Source organism: Chelonoidis abingdonii, chromosome 4, assembly GCF_003597395.2.
Source record: "Chelonoidis abingdonii isolate Lonesome George chromosome 4, CheloAbing_2.0, whole genome shotgun sequence".
NCBI classification, from domain to species: domain Eukaryota; kingdom Metazoa; phylum Chordata; order Testudines; family Testudinidae; genus Chelonoidis; species Chelonoidis abingdonii.
In genome coordinates, this window is record NC_133772.1 from 45,802,021 (window position 1) to 45,814,097 (window position 12,077).

General features: G+C 39.9%; 1 protein-coding gene across 1 annotated transcript in view; it reads left to right on the forward strand.

Annotated features, from left to right (window-relative positions):
* SERGEF (secretion regulating guanine nucleotide exchange factor) overlaps positions 1-12,077 on the forward strand; it is a 270,842-nt gene that overhangs the window by 12,293 nt on the left and 246,472 nt on the right. The window contains exons 6-7 of the mRNA XM_075065841.1: positions 9,601-9,714; positions 10,572-10,634. Coding sequence (XP_074921942.1) covers positions 9,601-9,714; positions 10,572-10,634 — 177 coding nt within the window. The remainder of the gene's footprint in view (positions 1-9,600; positions 9,715-10,571; positions 10,635-12,077) is intronic.

Below are 12,077 nucleotides of genomic sequence, written 5' to 3' on the forward strand. Positions count from 1 at the left end.
GTATGTGCTATTGGATTTGATATTGTAGCAGTCCCTGGTCTGGCCTATCTATCAACAGATGCTTTGACGAAGCCTCAGACTTATAAACTGTCCAGTTGGATTCCTTTTGTGCTGTCTCATTTATTGGACTTTCGGTTTTTGCTTTATATAAATATACATGGCCTTTTCTTCTGACCCTCTCTGAGATTAAAGGAGTTGCCTACTGAGAGACAGTGTTTCCATTTCACCTGTGTCCAAAGTTTCATGAGAACCAGCATGAGCTCTCTTACTTCATTTTTGGGAGGTGTTATGCTGGACAGGAGAACCTCTACTTAATGAAACTCAGTGGCAGGGTGGTTTACATTTGTTTCATAATATTAATGCATCTATTTAACACTAACAAGCTTATCCATTCTTTAGCAGGCCACTGGGCTAAATTTAGCACATGATTATATTCAGGCACATTCCATCAATAGCATCGTAGTTAGACACGAGCACTCACCAGCAGTTTGAATTGAGCTCAATAGTTGCCTAAACTTATCCTAGCCAATTTTCTTTAGTTAGCCAGGGTTTTTATTTGTACAATTATAAAAAGGAATTGGACTATTCAGCAGCTTTTCTGTGGTAAATATTTGACACAGTCGGGTGCCATAAAAGAACACCGCTTATGCCATTACATATCACTCTGTGGGTGAGGGTTGTATAATTATGGAACGCATGCAAAAAATAACACTTTTGGCATAGAGAAATTAGTCCGGATAGCTGTTTTTTTAACATAATCAGCCCACGATGTTACCGCTGGGTTCCCATTAAGGACTTATTTGAAGATAAAATTCGTAGAGCAGCGGTGGCCATTTCATACTATTGTGGGTATCACAGTGCAGACCCTTTTCATGGTTTCCTTATGAACACTCCATAGTTGTTTGAAGAGAAGCTGCATTGGAATTTCGAATTTGCTAGTGCTAATGATCAGGAGGATGGTTAGTAATGGATACGAGCACTGAACCTTGGACTGCCCAGTCCTTAGATTCGTTTCTGGCTTAGCCACGGCCTTGCCATATGATCTTGGGCAGATCCACTTAATCTATTTTTTGGCCTCGTTCTCATTATGTAAATGGGGATAATATTTTTTCCTGAAGGATGGGCGTTGAGACTATTCAGGAGGGCGACGGCGCTCGGATAATTACTATGGTCGTACTTGAGGGCACATAAGTTGACTTCAAGATGCTGCCACAGATTTTATTGACTGATCGTGATGTCTGACTACTGTTCATTTTTTCTGATCTCAAGTTTGTGGAACTTAATCCATCACCATGATTTAACAATGTAATATCGACCTTGTTCAGCAGCTTGGAACTACAGCCCGCTGTACATGTAATCAGTTACAAACATTCTGCTTTACATACTGTATTTACTCTTAAAAAGGGCCTTCCTTGCTTAAGATTACAATCTATTGCAGTTGATTTGCTGTTAATAAATTACGATTCTGTTATGGATTACATTGCAAATATTTTTCTATATGGTACTAAGTTATGGGAGGATTCCTGCATGTGGTAGCAGCAGTTAGGCACCTTACATTTTTATATTCTTTAATACCTAGTAGTCTTATTAATGCGTCTCTATAACTTTTACATGTCACTTTTGTCCCTTGTTTTGTTGGTTCTAACAGGTCCTACTGTATTCGCTACGTTTTACATGCAATACGTAGGCCAATTTGCATGCATCTTTTAAATACTATTGCCACAATTCCAGCAATTACCACTTTTTTCTCAAATCCATTTGCTCACTCAGGTTCTTCTTTACCCCGTGCACAATTAATCTTTAGAATTGTTATTATGCTTTCTATATATTTCTGTGACAGTGGAGAAAAATCACTATTTAATAGAATTTTCACCGATGGGACAATCATGTATTCTCAGTTTGACCTTGTTGCCATGCATGCAGGACATTGGAATTTCAACCAAATGATTCCCGCATCAAGTAACATACCTGCTGGTGAATATTGCATTCTTTTTTTTCCAAATTCTAGTCCTGAATTTGGCTAGCTTACTTCCAGCTGCTGGAGCGTGTTATGTTGTCTGCATAGGATTACGACTTTCTGCTTCAGGAAATATTTGTACCATAATGTGTCCTTACAGACTGTGATTGACGCTCACCTCTTAACCCTTCTCTTGAATAAAACAAAATAGTATTGATCGTTAGCTAGTAGCGGGAGTAACAATTTTGTACTTCTGCTTCAGTCCATGATCTGGCAAGTCGATATGCAGAGATATCTTGGCAGCTCTTGCAGGGCTCTAGATAAAAATGGGTGTGCATCCATCGCCATCTTGAAGATGTCTGCAAGATATCCGCCCCATCTTACAGAGTATAAGTGCCGATAGGCTGCAGATTTGACGGGCTCTATGATCGTTAGTCTCTCCTGTAAATGGCAGGTGTTCTGACCTCCAGCAAACTCCTCTTGTAGGTTTTTTTTCTGGAACCTTTTTCATTGTCAACATCCTTTTAACAGGTGGACCACCAGAACTGGACAACAATATTCCAGGATATGATCTCATCAATACTGTATATGCAATGGTAATACCCTCTCTTTCACTTATCAGTACCCTTTCCTTTTTGTTACAAATTTCCCTCAACCAATCTCATTGTTAAGACTGGCCAGACTTTAAAATGGGATGCCAGACAACTTTGCCAACCGTGCTTAGGTGGACTGCTTGCTCTTTGAATAGAAATAACGCTTTTCGGTTGTAATAATTACATGCCAGCTTATTCATCTTTTCAGCGCACATGTACTCCTTGTGGCAGTCTATACGTACTTAGGCAGGGTGCGCAACCTTTCGAAAGTGATGTTGGCTGAGTTCTTCTTTTATTCACCCTAACTTAAGTTTTCGATACCGTCATCGAATTTTAATGTTTTTGGAAGCGTCTCTTCTTTAGTCCCTTCATATTGTAACTAAACTTATGCTTGTATGATAAGTAAAAAAGGTTTTTAAAATGTTTAAGAAGCCTAATTTAAAATTAAATTAAAATGTAGACCCCCCCTGCCCACCCCGGATTGCGTGGCCGGACCGAGGCTGTGTGCGTGCCCCTGCATAAACCTGGCGTGCCGCCTTCGGACACATGCACATAAGTTGCCTAACACCCTGTTACTAGTGGTAAAGTGCGGCTGAATGTTTAATGGCAGAAGGGGCATGTTGAACTTGCACTATCTGATGCCTACTCAGTAATTTTTACGGGTTTGCATATATAATTGGATTAGGACCTAAGATCCAAGTATTGGGTCTTCTAAGTTCTTGCATAGCCAACAATACGGACAGGCTGACGTTTTTTTGCAACCCTGAATAAACCCATTTCTAATTAAAGCTACTAAATTGCATCTTATTCAATAAGCTCTTTCCTATTTTCTATATTTTCTGTATATGTTTAAAGGGTGCAACAGGCTATGAGGCAGCTGTGGCCTTTGCGTCATAAGAGCATGTGCTGTTGCACTTCAGTCTCTGAAGTTTTCTCCTGCAACAATAACATTAAGCAGCATTGCTGGAGAGGGGACACTCCTTCAAGTTATTATGGATACAGACCAATTCACATGAACATGTGCAAATGCACAGATGGCATGTTTCTGAATGAAGAAATCTCTTCAGTGCTTAGTGCTAGCCTACCTGTGTGTGGATTGCAGTTTGCAGGTGCACTTTTAATTGCGAATAGTAGGAAAAGTTAATTTGCTAGCCAATTAATTAATGTTTTGGAGAGGAGTTATGTTATTTCAGTTGCCTCTAATTAGTCATTATTTATTTTGATTATGTGATACCTTATTTCTTCTAGCCCTTGTTATCTACCTGCCTTTATTTATGCAAGAGGGTTCATTACATATTTGCGGGAAAAAAGGATATTTCATTTTGAAAGGTAGGGTTATTCCTTACCTTATGTGTGTCCACACCCCTGATTCTAGAAAGTTTCTATTATAAATACCTGTGCTTCTTAAGAAATAGGAAAGGATATGAAGGAGAGAAAGTGATCAGATGATACTTCCTCTGAAACAGAGAGGGAGCAATGTTAATGTTAAAATTCATCTTCCTTTGCGTCCATTTCTCCATTGTCTGTTCTACACAAGTGAAAAGTAAAAGGTGTATTTTTTATTTGTTCAAGATATATATTCTGTTCTTTGAGCAGATAAGGCCTACGCACAACGTGCTTAATTTATTGGAGCGATCCCAGATGTGTGTATGCTTCCGTTTATGCCTGTGTTATACTGTGACAGTGGTTTATTTTGCGCAGCGTGCAGGGAGGAATCTTTGTCATGCTGGCCCAAAACAAAGAAGGACCAGTTGGGACTCAATCACACTAGCAGGATGGTCCTGTGTTTCTAACTTCATGCACTGCACTGCTCTGTGCTCTTGATGTGATACAAATAGCCTGTGCGCTGAGGATATTCAATCATTACTTACTTCGGTAAAGTCCATGTCCACTAAATATAATCTAGCATCTATATATAGTGCTTTCATAGCATATCTGAAAAGTCATTTACCAATGAGATCAGTATCATTCTCCATTTTATAATGCGAGAAACTGAGGCTCAAGCCCTTGAAATGACTTGTCCAGAGTCACGCAGCAGGCCAGTGGCGAGCCAGATCTGATCAGGGCTTCTAAGTCCAGTGCTCTGTCCATGAGGCCACCACTGTGAATCCAACTAAGAGCCTTGGAGAATATTATTAGCATACTAGTAAAGCCCAGAGCTCATGTTGTACCAGGTCCTGTACAAAAGCTTGGTGCTCAGAGGCTTTATGCTCTTTGCTTTGCAGTGACTTGCTGTACTATGTTTCGGACACATCCCCTCTTCACGTCTATCTTTAGGACCTTTCTGATATGCGTTCTATAAGAACACAAGCTCTGAGGCTTTTTGAAAAAAAAGTTCAAGTATCATTTATATGCTGTGCTGTGGTATTCTTGCACTGTATTCATAATGTACCCTAAGGATATAATGTATAGCGTTGCACTGGTCCACCAAGGGCTTTGTATTATGTTGCAGGCAAATGGCCAGTTTTATCTGTTGGGTTTACACTCTTTTGGACAACTAGGAGCTCCCTCAACTTCAGGCTTCCGGAGGATGTTTGATGCCCACAAAAGATTGATTGGTAAAGACTCAGGAACTGTAACTATTCAAAAACCTGGTAGAGAGCACTTTCAACCTCCCTCCGGCCACACTATAGCAGACCTTACGTGGTGGCCATTCCTGCAGCAAAAAAACATTCAGGACCAGACTTCAAAAGGAAAACTGCTGAGCTTTCAGTTCATTTGCAATTTAGACCATCAGCTTCTGGCTAACAACGACTTGTGATGGTCTTGCCAGTTACAGAACCAGTTATCCTCCTCCCTTGGCTTTTCACACCTCTCTTGCTAGGACAGGGACCCATCCATCCACTGATTGAACTACCATCGTTATCTTCTAGCCTGCTTGTAAGCATATATATACCTACCCCTTGGAAATTTCCACTATTGCGTCTGACGCAAGTGAGGTATTCACCACACGAAAGCTCACGCTCCACAAACGTCTGTTGTCTATAACGGTTCGCCACAGGATTCTTGCTACTTTTCGCATCAGACTAAACACGGTACCTTCTCGATACTGACTCAACCAAAGCTATGTCCTCTACAGATCTTGTTCCTGTTATTCTCAAGTGCTATACAAACAATTACCACATAAACATCAGTGGACAGACTCCATATGATTTCAGTGAAGTTTTGATTAAGCATTGGACTCATTTGAAGAACCAAGAGAATTACCATCGTTAGTGAATGATAAATCCAGGATTAGGCAATTATACGAGGACGTGTACTGTTGTACATATTAGAAAGTCAGCACTTCAGGACGGTGTGTGTCATTGTTGTGTGTATTTAATGACGAAGTGTGTGCCACTTTTAGTAAAGGAGAATTGGCTACATTCTGGAAAAGGACATAAATATTTCCATACCCACACATATTTTAATGCACAGTCAACCAAACAAATAGGCTTAAATCCTCAAATAAGTTGTAACTGCCTGAGTCAAAGTGCTTGTTGATTTTAACCATCTAGCTCTGACCCAGGGGCTTATAAGGTGTTAGAAATGTATTCAGTACACTTGAGGACAGAGAAGGAAAGGATTCACTGATCTTAATATTATTTTAGTCTCTTTAGGCTTTATGTATTGAAAACCAAAGAGATTTAGAAGAGACTGGTTAAAAACATGCATTGATTTCATATCATCAGTTGTGATTCCATGGGACGTCGCTACGAATGTAAGGAAAGGTTTTTGTTCAACTGCAGTTCCTTTCTGCTGCCACATGACTATATTAAATTGCCAATTCTTTGGTTTTGTGCCTGCATTTAATAACTTAGCAGCACAACGTGTGTGTGTGTGTGTAGGCAAAGGTTTTCATGAATCTACTTAATTTTATTTTGTATTTAAGAAAAAATTATTGTGAGAAATCAGCACTTTGTCATCCCTGCAATAAAAGAATAGTGTTGTTCAGGGGAAATGTTAATTTTTATGGCATTTTAGAGTGCATTTTCTTTTTGAAATGATAAGCAGGCAGCTTAAAAAAAGAATTTTAAAGGACAGTGAAATATATTTTGTATTGTCCTCATTTAACCTCCAAAGGTTTATCCAAACCATTCGTTTCAAAAGAAACTATATTTGGAGACTTAGGGATCCCATTCCTTATTGGTCATCTCTTGCATTCATAATACGCTGAGGGGCAGACTCTTAAACCCCAGCTGTGGTTGGAATAAATACCTTGCTCCACAGGATAGTCATTCATTGCAGTCCATGGAGTACTCTCTTGGCGGTTTAAGCCACTACTTAGAGTGATAAGGGTTCAGAATCTATTTCTGAAGTAATTGCTTTAAAATCTTATAAGAAAGCTACTAAGATTTATGTATCGAGGGAGTTTTACTACTGTTAGGCTATGAACCCAGCCAGTGTTGAAGAGAAATTCTCATGACAACACTTAATTCTCTCTTCTATTAATCCCCTATTTACACTTTGGGTTTTCATATTTTAGAACATTAATGAAACTCTTTTCTTCTCCAAAATAACTTTTCTATATATCTGTTGCATTGCAGCGGATCCCGTTCTGTCAAAGCTTCAGAACGCGCAAGTCCTTTTTCTGGTTCTCTTGGTTAGGAATTACCAGTCCTCATTGCCAGTGCAAAGCCTATCTGTTACTTTTTTTAAATTCACGGACGACATGGTTATAGAAATGAGAAGAAGACCTGTTAGTATTCTTTTGTCTCTTAGCTGCGCAGGACTTGTTGTGTTTTGTTACAGCACACTCTCCATCCTTGAGCTTGCTGCTTTACTATTTGATAATTATTAGTCTCACCCCCTGGCACGCCGGCTCATTTCTGCAACTCTATTGTTTTTTGGGTTTACACAGCTAAGTCTATATCTGTCGATTCCTAATTTAATAAACACACGGTGAGCGTGTTTTGTAAGCCTGTTTATGTGTTCATTAAATTGCTCATGCTTGTTGCCATTTCTTTATCATATCAATATTTACACCATAAAACTTATGTTAACGAATGTGAAGTTATGCAAAATCAAGCCCTCACAGTGGAAATGCTAGAATTAGGCTTCCATGCAACCTTAATTTGGGTTCCCTCTGTTTGGTTAAGTGTATTATAATACAGTTTATTTCAATGTTATCCTAAGACAGGAGGTCTAGTATACTGAAGTGTACCACATTAAACTATAGTTATGCTGCAGCTCTACCTTAAATTATTAATTGCCCATCTCAAAGTGTAGTTGGAAACCAGTGAATTGTTTTGCGTCTTTGGACTAAAGGGAGCCACTCTGTTTATTTGTTACTGAATATCCAGTATGATAAAAAGGGGACTGTAAAATTGTGTATGTTTGCATCTTAGTTACAAATTGCTGAGATTTCTTCCTTCATGTGAGTATTTTGAGCTCAACTGTTGATCTGCTGCTATACTATGACACTTCTGGAAGCTTTGCTTGGTTTTCTTAAGAAATGCCCAAGACTATATTGAAATGAGACTGAAATATATTCTAAAATAAATATCTTGTGCTGAACTCTGTGACATATAGTCTGTAAATACGATACCATTTTCTTGCATTTGATAAAACATGTTTCCTTTTGAGAGGTGTAAAATGCAAATTGAAAATATGTGTTTTTCTTATGTTTCAATAGTCCCTCACAGAGAAGGTGGTGAATGTTGCTGCGGGACTCAGACATGCTCTTGCTGCTACAGGTGAATATGCCATCATAAATTTAACATTTCAGCCAGAAATTAAAACTACTTTTATTATGTGAGATGTCTAATAGCTTACATTAAAAAAAAGGAGGCGGGGAGAGGGAAAGGATTTATGATTGTATTCCTATTTTTTACAGAAGCCATAGGAAAATGACACCTGAACAGTCCTGTCCATGGTAAGGACAGGCATGTTAGACAAGAACATGGTAATGAATATGCTAGAAACACCTCTTTCCAAAAAATGGTGCTGAAAGAAGACTGTCCAAGAGCACAGGGCCAGATTTTCAAAGCTATTTCGACACCTAAAATTTGACCCTTAGTGACTTTTTGGGTCTCCTACTATCAGCTGTGCTCTATCTTGGCAAGTCATAGTTTGTATGAAATTTAAGGCCTTATCCTGCAATTTGTTTTCAGAATTCTCTGAGGCTTGATGGAGAGTCTTCCACAGTCATTCTGTGGATTTGACAGGTTTTGCTGCAATCAACAGTTAGCCTGTTGCTTTCTTATTGTTACTTGCATATGAGTTGCAGACAGTTGGGTATTGGGTGAAGGAGTTAAGGGTTGAGATAGAAATTGGAAGAAGTGTGTAGTCTAAGTGGTTGGAACAAGTACTAAGAATCAAGCACCCCTTAGCTCTGACCACGATTCTCAATTATAATCCAGATACTGATTCTTGTATCCTCTGGGCTAAATTATAACCAGCCGTAGGGGTCTGAGCAGAGGACAACTGGGCATAAGAGGTTAGGTCACAGTGTAGCAGGGAAATCAGCCACTATGGAGTTGTTAGTCCCCCACTGCTGTGCAAGTGGATGTGTAGGGGGTGGAAAGCCAGTGGAGCCTTGACTGCTTCCCAACATGTTGGCCAGCACAGCTGGGTTGGTATGGAGAGGGTAGTAAACTATGCCAGGTAAAGGGCTGGCAGAATTTATTTCTCCACAGGAGGTTGAATTGCGGGACTTAATTGTGATTCTTTGAATCACAGTTCAGTCTCATATCCTCTCTTGAGGCAGTGCAAATACACAATTCTCCTGACGGTGAGTCTTGAGCAACTCCACAATGTAGCCCTCAGGGTTTTAGAGCAAGACATGTACCCCTCTTTGGTTCTGGTTTCCCATTTGTAAAAGGAGATTAATAACCGCCTGTCTCTTGGAGGCCTTGTCAGGGTTTGTTCAATGTGTGTAAAGTGTGTTTGGGATGAAAAGGGTAATATAAATGGAAAGTAGTATTCTTTATAGATAGTTTATATTGGTGTTAATTAAAAAGTTAAGTCACGCAAACACTCTTGAAATTAGTTAACAAGAGAAAAGGCAGTCAACTGAATTTGTCAATAAACTCTTGTGTTTTAATTTCTTTGTATGCTCACACTGAGAAGAAAGCGGCATGGTGTTCCAGTGGGGAACAGGCATGGCTTCTCGGGCAAACCGGGCAAGCCAAGGGAAAATGATCCCATCCTTCTTGACAGCAAAAGAACCTTGTAAAGTATCAGGTAACTAAAGAATCACACTTCTTTTTGTAAAGACAGTAGCACTGGGAACAGTAATATATAGACCATGTACATACACACAAACAATGCACCTTTTCTGTAAGCCCCTCTGGTGTGTTATCTACGCTTCCCATAATTTTGTAGTGATTCAGATGCATTACAGAAGGTCATTACAGAAGTAATGAATTCATTGATGCTGAGTAAGGGACAAATCCAAATCCCCTCCTGCCTGGACACAGTGGGAACTAGGGCAGCTGCTGTGTGCAAAGAGGGGTTGTGGATGTAAGGAAGCTGTGTTCTGTGGCAGCATGGCGGGGCTGGAACGTGGGTGGGCTGATGTGCTGGGAGTGGTACTTTGACATTCCATGGACCCTCCTGTCTCTCTTACATTACAGGGATATGAGTGGCCATGGTAACCTCCATGGAGTGGTTCTGCAGATGTGCTGTGGCTTGCAGACAGGTTTCCCCTCTATGTTCCCCAGCATATCTCTGTAACACCTGGTGTTGGTGTTCCAGTGTGAACTGGCATGTCCAGGGCTCGGGGTCTGGATTTCCCCTTACTCACAGAAACACATCGGCACCACATTTTAAATATGTCCTCAGGAACTGGCACAGTCCTTTGCAGTGTGTCTGTGGTGTGGTATGGAATGGGAACACAGATTCACAATCCCCTGGACAAATAATGCTGACTTCCTTGGGATCTGTGTTCCATAAGCTGAGACCTTCTCATGTAAAATACATAATACACAGCACTCGTTGTGCAATTTCTGAAGTAATATACTTCTATTCTGTACTACAAGGGATCTGGGCATACAGACGTGTCTTGTCTGTACTTATTCCATGGAACTGATGTTTCCTAGGTCTGGAAGATGTAAAGGTGAAAAAAGTTACTGCCAGCTCCTACCATTCAGTGTCACTTACAGGTAGGCCCTAGCAATATATGTATGTATTTAGAAGCTAGATATTTATGACTTTATGAATTTTAATTTTTGTTCTAGCTGGGCTTTACTTAGTTTGTACAATCTGATGGGATCACAGCACAGCATGCTATAACTTCAGTGGTATTCATTGGTTTGAAAGAGTAAATTATCTAAAAGTGGAGTTAAGTGGATTATTTGCTTTGGACACCATCTCCTCCCCAAAGAGAGCACCCTTCAGTCATTTAGGGACAGGTTCTAAAACACTTACTCCACAAATAGTTTCATTGATTTCAACAAGGCTATTCTGTGAAGCATGGTGTTACCCGTTGTGAGTAAGAGTTGCAGAATCTGGGATTTATTAGTTTATTGACAAATTCTGCAGTGGATGGACACATCGGTGGGACATGTTCTCCTAAATCATACAAATGTTTTTTGTAAACACCATCTTTTGCACTCCGCAGTCAGTTCTTCTGTGCTAGCTAAACAGGAACCAACGTGTCACGTAGAGAGGCAGCTAGAGTATTGCTCTGCATGAAGGGAAACAGAATTCATAGTATCATCAATTTTAAAGGCGGAACTGATTATCAGATCATCTTGTCTGACCTTCTGTATATCACAGGTCACCCAGCCTACCTGCACGCTGAACCCAACAACTGAAATTAGGCCAAAGTATTTACAACCAACAGGAGACGAAACTGTTGTGTGCCCCAGGCAGAGAACAGCAGGGACTGAGGTGCACCAATGACTGAGACCCCCACAAAGGCATGGAATTCATTGAGTGAGATATATCCAGATGATCCTAGCATGCAGCCCACACCCTGCACTTCACAGGAAGGCCAAAAAAACAAACAAACCCGAAGGCCACTGCAAATGTGGCTAGGGGAAAATTCCTTCCTGTCCCCATGTATGGTGGTTGCTTCTTATGGTATAGATTTATAATCTTGAGGCATGGAAAATGTATTAATCTTTCTGAAGACATGAAATCTTGAGTAAAACCACACGTTTGGGATCGCTAACATCTTCTAAACTGTGCACCTGTGTATTCACTTGGGCTGGTTTACAGAAAGTGATAATTATGTGGGGAAACATTGCAAAATGTGAGTTTTATTGAATTCTAAGACACGCAGACTGAGGTATCCCTAAATATAGGCTGCTCTGGGAAAAATTAGTATATACTGGACAAGTCTGTAACTGACATGAATTTATTTAAGTAGCAAATCGATTGTTCTTCCATGTTTTTATTTTCTTGATTTTGGTTAAGTAAGCATTCCTTTTTGGCTACAAAAAGACCAAAGCTCCTGATGCTAAGGATCCAAAGCTATTTAATAATATAACACTTCTGTCTCTCTCCCTCCTGCATTAGCTTTTAAATATGTGTGTTTGACTCAAGGTACTACAGTACTTGTTTTTAAATTACCAGTGAACTACAATCTGGAGGGGTTTTTT